This window comes from Trachemys scripta, chromosome 3 (genome assembly GCF_013100865.1).
Source record: "Trachemys scripta elegans isolate TJP31775 chromosome 3, CAS_Tse_1.0, whole genome shotgun sequence".
NCBI lineage: Eukaryota > Metazoa > Chordata > Testudines > Emydidae > Trachemys > Trachemys scripta.
Genome location: NC_048300.1, coordinates 136793275 through 136809411, shown reverse-complemented (window position 1 = coordinate 136809411; position 16137 = coordinate 136793275). Strand labels below are relative to the sequence as shown.

The window sequence follows — 16137 nt, the reverse complement described above, 5'->3', positions numbered from 1 at the left end:
TGCAGGCCAGTGGTTAGGACACCCATCTGGGAGGTGGGAGACCTGGGGTCCTCCAGTCCCCCTGTTACAATCACTATCATTATTTTATCCAGTGGAACAGCTTCAGCAAGAGAGACTGAGGGAGCTCGACATACAATATCCCATAGCTCAGTGGTTGACACATTCTTCCATGAGGTGGGAGACCCCTGTCCAAATCCTTTCTTCCCCTCTGGCAGAGGAACGGGGACTGCAACTTGGTCACCCATATCCCAGGCACGTGCTCCAGCCACTGGCCTAAACATTATAAGGTGGATCAGTGATGGCACCACCTTATCCTCTGGCCATTTTGTGTGGAACAATGCAGGCACCCAGGGCCACCCCGGGGGCGGGGGGGACAAGTGGGGCAATTTGCCCCGGGCCCCACAGGGGCCCTGCAAGCCCTGGCCCAGCGGCGGTCCGGGTCTTCGGCGGCAGGGGACCCTTCAGCCACTCCGGGTCTTCAGTGGCATTTCGGCAGCAGGGGGCTCTTCAGTGCTGCCGAAGATGCAGAGCGACTGAAGGGCCCCCCGCCGCCAAAGACCTGGACCGCCGCTGGGTGAGTACAAGCGCCGCAGCTCCCCCGCTTTGCCGCAGGCCCCCTGAATCCTCTGTGGGGCCCTGCAGGCACCTAACTCACTCCCTCAAGAATCTCCTAAGGCACCTGACTCCAGGCTGCAGGTTCCTGTTTGTGGGTCGCTAAGCAGAGCTAGGCACCTCTCTGCAGCCTGGACTTAGGCACTCATCTTCATGAGAGAGACGTGGCTTAGCACAGCACTCTGTCGTCAGCACCTCCCATTGGCTGGCTTAGATGGCTCCCCGCCCAGTGTGCTGGCTTTTGTTAGGGTGACCATATTTCCCAAAGAGAAAATGGGACACCCCCAGCCGCTCGCCCGAGGCCCTGCCCCATGCTGTTTCCCATCGCTGAAACCTTGCCCTCCACACCACCCCTGCGCGAGGATGTTGCCGGGTTACTGGAACCTTGCAAGGCCCCGCAGGAGGCTGTTGTCCAGTCGCTGGAACCCTGCAGGGATGCCCCCTGCATCTGGAACACTGCTTCCACCCCCAGCCCTGCCTCCTCCCTCTGGGGGGTGGGGGGGAGGGCTGACATCTCTGCTCACCCCCTCCACACTGCACCCCATGTTTCTTTGACAAAAGTGGGCATTTTGTGGATTGCATGCTTAGTGCCTGTCTCTCGTCATTCATTGTGAATCGTAGTGGTGTTCCTGTGATTTTCTAGGTGCAAAAGTTAGGTGCTGTGATGCTCAGCATTGCAACACCTAAGTCCCTCTGTGGATCCCACAGCTGGTGTCCTGAAAAAAATCCTATTCAGTAATGGAGGGCAGGGAGGATTAGGCCTCTCTGCTGCTCCCACTCTGCAAACCATCTGAATAATCAAACGGGTAGAATGAGCGATCTGCCATACACTGAAGAATTAGGAAGGGGAGGCCAAGCAACCAATCCAGAGGCTAGCCAGCCAGCAGGAGGTATCCTGGTGAGTCCCAGTTGCCTTCTCTGAAGGCTATGGCTCTCAGAGCTCTGGGGGAAATATGGGAGCTATGCTCTGAGAAAACACCACAACCTGTTGTGTGTTACCCTCATAGTCTGACCTGAACAAAATTAGAGTCACCGTGTGTAACATCCCTACTGAAAGCCCTGAGGAGTGGAGTACAGGTGCTAATCAGTTGGGTAATACAAATATGGCAGAAGAGATAAACAGCTAAAGAGTCCAGGATAGTGACCCATTTCTGAATGGCCAGTGGGTTGTGATAACCATAGCCATTTAAACTGACTCTGAAGCATGCAATCTTACAGCCCTGTAATCTGTTCCTCCAGGCTCCTTTCCTACAAACCTGTTGGCTATAATGCTGTCTATAATGATTCTAAGAGGAGAGCTCAAACATGCTGGAAATTCTCCTTGCAAGCCACCTCCTTCTGGCAAATCACTCTGGGATCCCTGATCCTAGGTTTCCTTGTCCCTCGCATCCCCCATCACTTTGGCCATACACAACATTGTCACAGTGTATCCTAATACACCAGCAATACCCTGTTAACCTGGTGAAGGCTTGCTGAGTGTCTCAGAGCAACATTGTTTCTGTGCTCTGGCTGTGACTCTTTATAAAAGTGTAATGTAAACCAATATTGCTCTCTGTGTATCTAAAAGGCTTGCTCTTCACCATTGCTAGGCATTCACACAGAGGGAAACTACCTCCTATCGCTCAAACCATGCTGGGACACCAGAGTTGTTGAGGACAAAAGAGCTGTGACAGGCACTTGGAAACCTTTCACAAGCACCTGGCTGGCAGCACACCCGGCATGTTCAGTGTAGAACAATGTCCTGCTTCTAAAGGCTGCATTGTTCACCCATGGAGCAATTCCTAGAACTGAGCAAAAGCCTGCAGCAGGGTTCCAGGTTACAATATAATCAGATCCCATCCTGATCGCAGCAAACTGGAAATCTTACACAGGTAAAGACTGCAGTCACGGATATGATTGGTGTCTACTACGACAGGGGTTCTCAACCTTTTTCTTTCAGAGGCCCCCTCAACATGCTATAAAAACTCCACAGTCCACCTGTGCTACAACAACTGTTTTTCTGCATATAAAAGCCAGAGCTGGTGTTAAGGGTAGCAAGCAGGCAGTTGCCCAGGGCTCCATGGCTCCAGCTTCTGCTTCAGCTCTGGGTGGCGGCCGGACTTAGGCTTTCTGCCCTGGGCCCCAGTGAGTCTAACACTGATCCTGTTTGGCAGACCCCCTGAAACCTGCTCACAGACCCACAGAGAGCCCCGGACCCCTGGTTGAAAGCCATTGTTCTACGGTATTTTGGAAGGCCTAGTGGCTGGAAGTGCCGTGGCAGAAGTGACCACTACAGACAGACAAAGAGTGTATCCATAGTGCCACCTTCTCCAGGTCCTCCTTAGCTCATCATATGGGTGTACAATGACTTCAGGAGTCCGTACCTCTGTATCAATTACACCTCCATGCAGCTGAGGAAGGTTCCAAAGGGCTGATATATTTTACTGCCGTGCCATACTCCTCCTCTCCCTCACCACCTAAAAAGGAGTTGGGCCTGGAAACAGTGCAACAGGTAGGCTGTGCAGCAGCCCTTCATTGGCTGAGATCCCCCTTCAAACCAAGACCACATCCCTGCTTTCCTTCCACGCTCCCAGAAGCCTGTCCCATACCCTCCTCTTGCCCAGCTACCACAATTAGCTGCCTGCTCCCTCCCAGCCCTGCTGCATGTCTCACTCCAGCCCAGGGTGTCCTGTGTGCTTGGTGATCCTTTAATCAGTGTGTAATAGAGGCTGAGGGTATTGGTATTTGTGTGAGCCAGTGGATAGATGTGAGATGACTGGGTGAACTTGTTATGGTTCAGGCAGGTACTAGCAGGGCCGGCTCCAGGCACCAGCATTCCAAGCAGGTGCTTGGGGCAGCAGTCCATGTATTTTTGCCACCCCCAAGCAGCGCGCCAAATTGCTGCCGCGGACGGCAGGGGCAGTCCGTGTGCCGTTAGGGCGGCATGCACGTTTCAACGGCGGCAGCTTCTATGTTCAGCTGCCCACAGCAGCAATTTGGCGGCTTCTGTTTTCCAGCTGAAGACAGAAGCTGTGGCTGAATTGCCGCCATGGCAGAAACGCACGTGCTGCCCTAACGGCACACGGACTGCCCCCGCTGTCCGCGGCGGCAATTCGGCGCGCTGCTTAGGGCGGCAAAAACAGTAGAGCCGGCCCGGGGCACTAGAGCAACAGCTCTTAGCTGCATGCATGGAACACGGCTGAAAATGCCCAGTTGACACTTATGCCCTTAACCACAGCCCATTCCCAATCCTTTGTGGTCACTTATACCCTTTTTTGAAAGGGCAATGAGTGCCCACAGTCCTCCCCTTAAGATCCTTTTAGCTGCTGATGCTTAGGACAATACTGCCTTTAAAGATTGCCACTTATTCAAAGAGTAAATACATGTAGTACTGACCATTGGAACTGCTTCAACATACCAAATATTTATGGCCTTTGATAAACTGAAAATGGCATCCTTCAGGTACAAGATAAAACCAGGCAGAGTTTTATCCGGCAATATAGCTGCACGCACAACTCCCGCTCCAGTCAATGGGAGTTCCATAGGCAGGAGGCCTGGGTAAAACGAATCCTCCATGAAGATAGTAAGAAACAGTTAAGCTATTTCTCTTTGTGGATATAGTTGATTGTGCTCTCTTTAGGATCTAATCATGCAGTCAGAACCAAGTGAGTGGACCCCCTGCACCCATGTGGTGCTCCACTGACTTCAATGGGGCTCTGTGCAGTGCACATCTGCCCACATGCAGGGGGATGGTGTGCTTATTCTGTATGTTTGAAGGGTTTTTTTTTTTTTTTAATTTCTTTGTGCTACATGCTGCCAGTCTGACAGCCCTGGAGAGCATTCTGTTAATACACAGAATAGGTATTGTATGGGTAGTGGCAAATTTAGGGATGGGCTATCTCTACGAGTGAGTGGATTTTTCCGTATGTCATTACTTGCCTTCTCATCTCAGACTGCTAACAGACAGGCCAGCTAGTACCAAACACTTCTGTTTTTTAGATGTCTAGCATTTAATAAGGATGTGTTAAATGCATACACAGACTCTTCTATAGTTTTACTGCTGTACTTCCTCTTCCTCCTCCAGACTTTGACCAGCCACTGTATACCTTTGGCAATTACAGTACAAGATATTTATTATAATAAATAATGGCAATATTAATGGACTGTCCTGAAACTGCAGACATTTTAAAATGAACTGAACATACTGGTATTGTGTATATCAAGCATTTGGTAATAAAAGCTTCTCCCATCAGGATGTATAATGGGTCCTGGATTTGTATGACCATCTGTCAGCCAGGAAGGGTAGATAAATTACAACATTCTTTAATCCAGCGGGTCATAAGAAAGCACAGTCTTCTTAATCCTTTGCTCTAAAAGCTTGGTTTGCTGTCGCATATGACTGCAAGACTGTGAGGAAAACATTAACACAAAGTAGTCTAAATATTCTCTTAGTTTATAATAAGACACAAAGTCAGCAAGTATTGTAAATTAGCTGATTACACACAAACATTGTCATAGTGAGATATAACCTTAGTATTTCACAGTAATCTAGAAATAAATGTTAACTGAACCTGGATATATTTTTACCAGTCACAGGTTCAGCTCAATACGAGGAGTTAAAATCCATAAATGATGCCTCTATCTACAGTCTCATGGTTTTGCTGAAAGTTATTTGGTGATCCTAGGAGGAAGGTCATGTTGTTGTAAGCCCCCTCAGTCATGAGAACGTGCTGTGCTGTAAATAGGGTGACCAGATAGCAAGTGTGAAAAATTGGGACAGAGGTGGGGGGTAATAGGAGCCTATATAAGAAAAAGACCCAAAAATCGGGACTGTCCCTATAAAATCAGGACATCTGATCACCCTAGCTGTAAATTCAGAACAGAAACAAGGATGGTCTTTCTCAATGAACAGTTCTTTCCAATCTCTCTTTTGTCAATCCACTCACCAGTGAGACACTGTTCTGTACATTATTTCTTACAGAAAAGATACGCCAAAAAATAAGAATCAAATGCATGGGTTTCATACCTCCGAAACCTGGTCTCATGCTGAAATCATGGTCATCTATTCTCAGAAGTTGTTCTGACTTCGTCAGTGGTGATTTGGTGATGTCAGGGCTTCGTTTTAGTATTGGGCTATGTGGGAAAGATATACAGCATTATTAGAATTAACTGTGTTTAAGAGACATGCAATTATTTGACTCTAATCCTTCAACTAGAGACCAGTCTTGTTCATCTACCAATCAAACTATATCCCTGTGTTCATATCTGATGTTTGAAAGCATGTAATTTAAAAAGAACTCTTGGATTTTACATGGTGAGACAGAGTATTCTGAATGGTTCTCATTCGAATACTGGCTGAATGGCAAAATAGTCATTTCAAACTCTTGTTTCTGTATAAAGATTATCTGTGTTTGTGATATATTTTAGATACAAAAATTCAAATATTTGTTTACCCTAGATGCTATTAGACGTGAATAAAAGAATAAGCGTTTTGGGGGAGGAGGGCAGCATTTCTGACATAGATTTATGATAGGACACAAGGATAGGAATTAGGGAAACAATATCTCAAATAAAAGCCTACTGGCTGCAGCCCAGGAACAAAATGGAGATGGATTGGGAACCCAGCCAGGAGGCAAGTTGACTTGAGCTTGGAATAAAATGATTAACTCCTGCCCCAGATTTCTAAAGAGAACAGGGAGCGCTAGAGATAGGAATATATGAGGTCAGACCAGAAGTGTACACAATTGCACCATATCTTGTAGTCGATACTTTGCTTTGGGTGTGTGCCAAATTTACCTCTGAAAACAGAGTAAAGTGTTTCAGTCTAAAGACAGATTTCAAGTGCAGCATCTCTTTTATTTCTCTGATGTAGTTATACTTATGTGGGAGTCAGGGCTGGCTATAGAGTAGGTGGCTCTCTTTTATGGCTTAGGCTGCTTGAGGAGCCCAAGAAAAAGAAGGATTCAGGAAGGTTTTCTGTTTCTGATCAAAAAATATACTGGATGTCAGCAGCTTGCACTCAGACACCCCTTTTCACAATTAATTAAAAAGGTAAGTCAGTAATAGACCAACCAAAACAAAAAACCAAAAATCCTTGACTGTGGCATGCTTTCTGAATATAGAAGAAGTATCTTCGAGAGAGAAAAATATTTCTAGTGAATGTGGGGGCTTGCTTTATCGTGCTGAATTCTCATAGATCATAAACATGAAGTCCAGAAGAACCATTAATATAATTTACTCTGCCTTCCTGCATAACACAGGCCACAACATTTCACTAGTGATTTTTTCATCAAGCCTATAACTTCTGGTTGAGCTAGAATATACCTTTTAGAAAGATAACCAGTTCTGATTTAAGGGTTTTATGTGATGGAGGATCCATCACATCCCTAGGTGAGTTGTTCCAATGTTCCCTTACCCTCACAGATAAAAATTTGTGCCTTATTTATAGTCTGAATTTGTCTAGATTTAACTTCTTGTTATACCCTTTTCTGCTAGATTAAAAAGCCCTGACTATGTAGGTACTTATAGACAATGACCAAGTTACTTCTCAACCTTCTTTATTAAGCTAACTAGATTGAGCTTCTTTAGCCTCTCACTGTAAGGCAGGCTTTCCAGACCTCAGATCATTCTTGTAGCTCTTTTCTGAACCCTTTCCAGCTTGGCAACATCCTTTTTGAATTGTTCATACCAGAACAGAACATAAAATTCCAGTAATGGTCTCTCTAATGACATATATACTGGTAATATCACCACCTTACTTCTACTCAATATTCTTCTGCTTATACATGGAAGGATTGCATGGACTTGTTCTCTTAGCCCCAAACTCATCTTCAGTTGGTTATTCACCATGACCCCTACATCCTTTTCTGTGTTACTGTCCCCCAGCCTGTATAATCTACATCAGGGGTTGGCAACGTTTGGCACGTGGCTCACCAGGGTAAGTACCCTAGCGGGCCGGGCCAGTTTATTTTCCTGCTGACGCGGCAGGTTTGGCCAATCGCGGCCCCCACTCGCCGCGGTTCGCCGTCCCCGGCCAATGGGGGCGGCAGGAAGCGGCGCAGGCGAGGGATGTGCTGGCCGCGGCTTCCCACTGCCCCCATTGGCCAGGGACGGCAAACCGCGGCCAGTGGGGGCCGCGACCGGCCGAACCTGCCACGTCACCAGGTAAATAAACTGGCCCGGCCCGCTAGGGTGCTTACCCTGGCGAGCCGCATGCCAAACGTTGCCGACTCCTGATCTACATTATTTGTTCATAGATGTATAGACTTGTATTTAACTATATTAAACACATGTTCAAGTGCATCCAGTTTACTATACAATCCAGAACATTCTGTAGACCTGACCTGTCATTTATAGAACTGGCTCAACAACAGTTTTTCTGTTGGTTGACAATTGAAAAAACAATTGTTTCAGGTTGAATGAAAATATTTTGACCCCAGAACAACATATTTCCATTTTAAGCATTTTTTAAACAAAATGAAAGGACATTTAGAAACAAAGTTGCTTGGAACAGAAAAAAACCCAATGTTTTGATTTTTTTGGAATTTTTGAAGGGTTTTTTTTCCCCTCAACCAAAATAATTTGACAAAAATCAGTACAAATTTGCAAAATGTTTTAGTGCTGCCAAATCTGCATTTTTCCCTGCAAAAAGGTTGTCAAAAAAAGGTCACTAAGCTCTATTCATCTACCGCTACGCCAATTTGTTATCTACAGACTTTCGAGCTATGATTTTATGTTTTGTTTTAGATCAGTGATAAGAGATATTGAATGGCACAGGGCTGAGAACAGATTGCAGCAGGACTGGGAACACGGCCATGCGATATTAATTCCCCATTTACAATGAACTTTTGAGATCTAACAATTAACCACTTTTTAAACTATTTAATGTGGACTACATTGATTCTTGAATTGTGCTATATTTTAAATCAGAAAGTCACATGGAACTAAGTAAAAATGCCTTCTATAAGTCTATGATGTCAATACAGTTACCTTTGTCAAGCAAAGTTGTAATATCATCAATAAATGATTTGAAGTTGATTTGATGTATATTATATATTATTTCATTTCTGCTTAATCAGGATGTCTTAACTGCGGAAGCCTTCTTCGATGATTGTTGAATTGTAGGCTGTGGGCATCTGGAGAAGTTCTCTTAACTCCCAATTTTCACTCATACTTTTTTGTTTAAATGTTTCCTCCCATCAATTTTGCTTATAATTGTTTCAGCCTTGGGAAATTGTGCCTTTTAGAGCGCCAAGTGACTTTACATATTACTTGTCAGCACTATATTGCACATAACAAATGTAATTAAGCTGTGATCACTTATCTAGGCAACCACTAAATTGTCAAGCAGAGGATCCACAACTGTTTTAGAAAGCTAACGATGGATATGCTTTGTACTTTGAACTATCCAATCTCCTGCTGGGATCTCATGTTTCCTTGTCCTTCTTCACATTTGTTTTATATACACCTGTTCCCTCATTTTATGCAGATTGTAAGTGCTGTGGGGCAGAGACTGTTTTATTATGTGTATACAGTTCTTAGCACAGAAGGATCTTGATCCCTAACCATAATCTCCATGGCACTACAATAATAATCTCAGACTGTGTAGGTTTTGACCTAGATGACAGACCTCCAAGAAACATTTAGCCCTGGAACACCTCTACAGTAGAATGTAATGCTTGAAGCTATTCCTGTGTTTTTCATAAGGAAGACATTGCAAAAACTGACATTATGACTAGTAACTGGCCTGATTTGTATGGTTATGTAGCTGAATGGAAGCCACTAAACTCATTTGCACACATAATCTAATCCAGACTTCAAAGGTGGTCTACAGACTTGACAGCTAAATCATGGTCTCACATCCTAATGCCTTCAAATTTTTTACAATGCATCACTGTCTGCCTGGGGAGGGAAAGACTAGGTCAGAATTCAGGTTGAGTAGGAGCTCATGGGAGCTAATCCCTAATGCCATATCCAACCAGAACATATACTTATAGCAGCTCCTTTGACACAGAAAGGGTGAAAAGTATGATTTCATTTGAAGAAGAAAATGATTAAGAGTTTAAGGCTTATATCCCCAGGTGGCACAGTTTATTGACTCAGGTGCAGCTATGTCAGTTTATACTAGTTGAGGATCTGGGAAAACAAAGGGCTAAGAAGCTGTTTGGACTTGCCCTGCAGTGCTGTTGACTAAAGCTGGTCAAAATGTTTGAGAGATTTTCCCATCAAAAATGCTATTTAGTCAGAAATGAGTCACGCAAAATCAGCGGCCACTTCAGAAGATTTTGGCCAATAAGTGTGGAGCTGGTCAAAAATATATAAATCTCTTTCCGTGAACATGTTCAAATAAAAACTTTTTTATTTATTTGAAATTTTAATGTTTTATTTTTTAGAATTTTCAGTAAAAAAGGTGAAATGAAGATTGTTGCTTTGACTGTTCAAAATTTGAAAATTTTCATTGTAATTTTTGATAACTGAAAACATTTTGGGGGTTGATTCAGTTTTTGTTCCTCTTCCTTTCTGAAAAAAATATTTTCCCCTTTGGGGCAAGGGGAAAATACAATAGAGAGAGAAATGAGGATAACCCCTCCTCCCAACCCCAAAAATCAAACCCCAACCTTTTTTGGTTTTTGAAACAGAAACAAAAACATTTTCTAGCTGAAACAGCAAAACAAAAACAGAAAGAATGTTTTCAATTTTTTCATCAAAATATCAAACCTTCAGACAAAGCAATCGTTTGTGAGAATTTTAGGTTCATTCAAAATGACTTTCCATTGAAAAAATGTTGACAAACATTTTGACTAATCCAATGTGATTTGCTGCTTTCTTCTTCCCTTTTGGAGCACTGGAAGAGGAAAATGGTCCCCAAAATCTACAGCAGACACTCCTCAGGGTAAGCAAGGTAGAAACCCTACCTTGTTCTGATTTGATGGAACAGCATCCTCGGTCTATGCTGCAATGAACTGATGCAGACTAAGGCACTGAGACTCAGTTTTCCCTCCTCACTTTCTGATGTACTGGCCTCCGCTGAGCAGCCCTGAGTTTTGTGGCTATCTAAGGCCTGGTCTACACTAAGGGTTTAATTCGAATTTAGCAGCGTTAAATCGAGTTAACCCTGCACCCGTCCACACAACGCAGCCATTTATTTCGAAATAAAGGGCTCTTAAAAGTGATTTCTGTACTCCTCCCTGATGAGCGGAGTAGTGCCGAAATCGATATTGTCATTTCGAATTAGGGTTAGTGTGGCTGCAATGCAATTCGATGGCATTGACCTCCTGGAGCTATCTCATAGTGCACCATTATGACTGCTCTGGACAGCAATCTGAACTCGGATGCACTGGCCAGGTAGACAGGAAAAGCCCCGCGAACATTTGAATTTTATTTCCTGTTTGCCCAGCAGAGGAGAGCACAGGTGACCACAGAGAGCTCATCAGCACAGGTAACCATGCAGGCCGATAATCGAAAAAGAGCATCAGCATGGACCGTACGGGAAGTACTGGATCTGATAGTTACATGGGGAGAGGATTCAGTGCTAGCAGAACTTCGTTCGAAAAGACGAAATGCCAAAACTTTTGAAAAAATCTTCAAGGGCATGATGGAGAGAGGCCACAATAGGACTCAGATCAGTGCCGCGTGAAAGTCAAGGAGCTCAGACAAGCCTATCAGAAAAAAAGGAGGCAAACGGTCGCTCCAGGTCAGAGCCGCAGACACGCCGCTTTTACACTGAGCTGCATGCAATTCTAGGGGGGGCCCACCACCACTACCCCACCTCTGACCGTGGATTCCGAGGAGGGGGTAATGTCATCAGCCACACCTGAGGATTCTGCAGATGGGGAAGAGGAGGAGGAGGACGACGACGAGTTTGCGGAGAGCACACAGCACTCTGTTCTCCCCAACAGCCAGGATCTTTTTCTCAGCCTGTCTGAAGTACCCTCCCAAGCCAGTATCCAAGACCATGACCCCATGGAAGGGACATCAGGTGAGTTTACCTTTTAAAATATAAAACTTGTTTTAAAAGCATGTGTTTTTTAATGATTACTTTGCCCTGAGGACTTGGGATGCATTCGCGGCCAGTACAGCTACTGGAAAAGTCTGTTAACGTGTCTGGGAATGGAGCGGAAATCCTCCAGGGACATCTCCATGAAGCTCTCCTGGAGGTACTCCAAAAGCCTTTCCACAAGGTTTCTGGGCAGTGCAGCCTTATTCCGTCCTCCATGGTAGGACACTTGACCACGCCATGCTAGTAACAAGTAATCTGATATCATTGCATGACAAAGCCTGGCAGCGTATGGTCCTGGTGTTTGCTGGCATTCAAGCAACATCCGTTCATTATCTCACTGTGTAATCCTCAGGAGAGTGATATTGTTCATGGTAACCTGGTTGAAATACGGGAATTTAATTAAGGGGACAGAGGTGGCCGTTCCTAGTGGGCTGTTTGCCTGTGGCTGAAAAGAAATCCTTCCCTGCAGTTAGCCAAGTGCAGGGGGAGGAGGAATTGGCCCTGAGTTTTTCGCATTTGGCTAGCAGGGATCTTCCCTGATACCACCCACGTGGCGGAGGGAGGGATAAAGCGATCATCCCAGAGAATTGGATGGGGGGAGTTAGTTTGTTTTCTGCTGCTGAAGGTTAACAGGAAAACCGCAGCACTCAACGGGCTTTGTTTGGTATGTGAGAAAGGAGGGCGCAGAAGCTGAAAGACAATGGCTTACCATGGCCGCATGCAAGCCGAATTCTGTTGCCTGGACCTGCGTCTGTGATCTCTAGCAGCAAAGCCACAGGCACTCAATATTAAGAGGCAAAATGCGACCTTGCACAGATATCACATGTGCTATGTAATGTGAATAGTGTTGTTCACCGTGAAAGAGTATAAGCATTGTTCTGTAAAATGTATCTTTTAAAAAAATTCTCTCCTTTTTTCCCCTCCCTCCAGCAGCTGCAAATTTTTCAAGCCTCCCTCCTCCGTCCCAAAGGCTATCTCAGATAAGGTGTCGGAAAAAGAGGACGCGAGACAAGATGTTTGCGGAAATCATGGAATTCCACCCGCAATGAAAGAGCTCATCTGAATGAGTGGAAGGACACGGTTTCAAAGTATAGGAAAGATGCCAGGGAACGTGAGGACATGAGGGACCAATGTGAGGAGAGGAGAGACGCTCGAGATGAGAGATGGCGGCACGAAGATCAGAGGAGGCAGGATGCAATGCTGGGGCTGCTGCGTGAGCAAACAGACATGCTCTGGTGTCTGGTGGAGCTTCAGGAAGGGCAGCAGGATCACAGACTGGTGCTACAGCCCCTGTATAACCCCCCTCCCCATGTTCCATAGCCTCCTTACCCAGACGTGTAAGAACGTGGGGGGGGAGGGGCTCCGTGCACCCTCCCATTCCACCCCAGTGGATAGCCCAAGCAAAAGGCTGGCATTATTTTAACCTTTTTTTAGTGGCCTTTTCCTTCCCTCCGATCCTCCTCCCAAACCCCACCCGGGCTACCTTGTCAGTTTTCTCCCTCTTTTTATAATCAATAAAGAATAAATGATTTTTAAACGATAGCGACTTTATTTCCTTTGAAAGCAAGCTGTGATCGAAGGGGGAGGGTGGGTTGCCTACAGAGAATGAGTCAATAAAGGGGGCGGGTTTTCATCAAGGAGAAACAAACAGAACTTTCACACGGTAGCCTGGCCAGTCATGAAACTGGTTTTCAAAGCTTCTCTTCTGCGCCGCGCTTCCTGGTGTGCTCTTCTAATCGCCCTGGTGTCTGACTACGCGTAATCAGCAGCCAAGCAATTTGCCTCAGCCTCCCACCCCACCATAAAGGTCTCCCCCTTACTCTCACAGAGATTGTGGAGCACACAGCAAGCAGCAATAACAATGGGGATATTGGTTTGGCTGAGGTCTGAGTGAATCAGTAACGTGCGCCAGCGACCTTTTAAATGTCCAAATGCACATTCTACCACCATTCTGCACTTGCTCAGCCTGTAGTTGAACAGCTCCTGACTCCTGTCCAGGCTGCCTGTGTATGGCTTCATGAGCCATGGCATTAAGGGGTAGGCTGTGTCCCCAAGGATAACTATAGGCATTTCAATATCCCCAACGGTTATTTTCTGGTCCGGAAAATAAGTCCCTTGCTGCAGCCGTTTAAATGGAGTAGTGTTCCTGAAGACGCGAGCGTCAGGAATCCTTCCCAGCCAGCCCACGTTGATGTTGGTGAAACGTCCCCTGTGATCCACCAGTGCTTGCAGCACCATTGAAAAGTAACCCTTGAGGTTTATGTACTGGGTACCCTGGTGCTCTGATGCCAAGATAGGGATATGGATTCCATCTATCGCCCGACCACAGTTAGGGAATCCCATTGCAGCAAAGCCATCCACTATGACCTGCACATTTCCCAGAGTTGCTACCTTTCATAGCAGCAGCTCAATGATTGCTTTGGCTACTTGCATGACAGCAGCCCCCAGAGTAGATTTGCCCACTCCAAATTGATTCCCGACTGACTGGTAGCTGTCTGGCATTGCTAGCTTCCACAGGGCTATCGCCACTCGCTTCTCAACTCTGAGGGCTGCTCTCATCCTGGTATTCTGGCACTTCAGGGCAGGGGAAAGCAAGTCACAAAGTTCCATGAAAGTGCCCTTACGCATGCGTAAGTTTCGCAGCCACTGGGAATCGTCCCACACCTGCAACACTATGCGGTCCCACCACTCTGTGCTTGTTTCCCGGGCCCAGAATCGGCGTTCCATGGATAGAACTTGCCCCATCAACAACATGATCTTCAAAGAGCCGGGACCCGCAGTTTGAGAGAATTCTGTGTTTGAGAGAATTCTGTGTCCATGTCCATATCACTCTCGTCACCGCGCTGCCATCGCCGCCTCCTCCTTGCCTCATTTTTCTGGTCCTGGTTCAGCATAAACTGCACGATAATGCGCGAGGTTCTTTACAATGTTCATGACTGCTGTCTTGAGCTGAGCGGGCTCCATGCTTGCCGTGGTATGGCGTCTGCTGTGTTCACCCAGGAAAAAAGGCACAAAATGGTTGTCTGCCGTTGCTTTCCTGGAGGGAGGGGTGAGGCTGTACCCAGAACCACCTGCGACAATGTTTTTTGCCCCATCAGGCACTGGGATCTCAACCCAGAATTCCAATGGGCGGGAGAGACTGCAGGAACTATGGGATAACTACCCACAGTGCAGCGCTCCGGAAATCGACACTAGCCCCGGTACATGGACGCACACCGCCAAATTAATGTGCTTAGTGTGGCTGCATACATTCGACTTTATACAATCTGTTTCCAAAATTCAAATTCTGTAAATTCGGATTAATCCCGTAGTGTAGACATACCCTAAATCTGGCTCTGCTTAATACCCATGCTAAGGAGATTGCCTTAATGATCAGAAGGACAGAACTGAAGAGAGGGAAATGAGTGACATTTCCTGATGCCAAGTTTGCCAACTGCTGCATTAGTGGCTAGGACTGACATTGCACAGTACTTCTGTTACAGAGACTGCTGCTGTGAGCTCTGTATAGGTTAGGCTGAGGTGGAAGTTTATAACTGACACACAGACACTGTATTTTCCAGCCACATATATTCTGTGCACATATATTGCAGCACCAGAGAGTGCAGTTGTAGACCCCAGAGGAAAATGCTAGTATGTGGGTGTGTGGGTGCACGCACTGGATTTCTAAAAGATGCCTTGGAAGCCAATTTGTTTCCTGAACTCACTGTCCCCCTCTGGGATTCATGTGGTTCTGTTCAAGGTACAGCTTCTCCCCTGTTCTCTTGACAATGCTTCCTTTTCCTGATTAGCTAGGGCTACACCGCAGCCATTATAAAAAAGCTAGTGCCACCTACTGAATCTGTACATGTCATTGATCTCAGTCATATATTTGTAATGGTCCTGATCAAGGAGAGAAGCTTTCCATTAGGGACAGAAAAGTCAGCATGAGGCAGAACTCAAAGGGTGTACTGGCATCTGAACTGCTACAGACTTCCCCTGTGGCTCGAGGAGTGGGATTCCTAGCTAGACATAAGGGATGGTTGGACATCTTTTATATTCATTGACTTTAAGGCCAGAAAGAACTTTATGATCATCCATCTCCTGCATAACACAGGCCATAGATTTTACTGACTAATTTCTGCATAAAGCCCAATAACAGGTGCTCCAATTCAACTACATATTTTAGAAATACATCACTATTGATTTAAATATGTTCAGTGGGGGACAATCCACTGCAGGCCTAGATAAGTTGTTCTAATGGCTCACTACCCTCACTGTTCCAAATGGAAATACTAGGTAGTTTTTAATTTGTCTAGCTTCAGCTTCCTGCCATAGGACCTTTTTTATGCCTTTGTCTGCTGGACTAAAGATCCTTCTACTATCAGAAGTCGTCTTCTGTAGATACTGTTCTGTTACTAGAAGGGATGGGGACCCCCAGCTGCTAGGGTGAGTAGAGGGTGTGGGATTTCCCCAGTATCTCAGTTAAGGGCGAGATGGACAGATGTGTTTGTAACACACTGATGGTGATTGTTATGCATCTTTCTGTACCTGGGCCACAGAGGATGTGA

General features: G+C 45.8%; 1 protein-coding gene across 2 annotated transcripts in view; it reads right to left on the bottom strand.

Moving 5' to 3' along the window:
• Nucleotides 1-16137, bottom strand: part of LOC117875645 (gamma-aminobutyric acid receptor subunit rho-1) — an 82664-nt gene that overhangs the window by 37714 nt on the left and 28813 nt on the right. For both annotated transcript variants that reach the window (XM_034767011.1, XM_034767012.1), the window contains one exon: nt 5618-5724. In XM_034767011.1, the coding sequence (XP_034622902.1) occupies nt 5618-5724 (107 nt within the window). The remainder of the gene's footprint in view (nt 1-5617; nt 5725-16137) is intronic.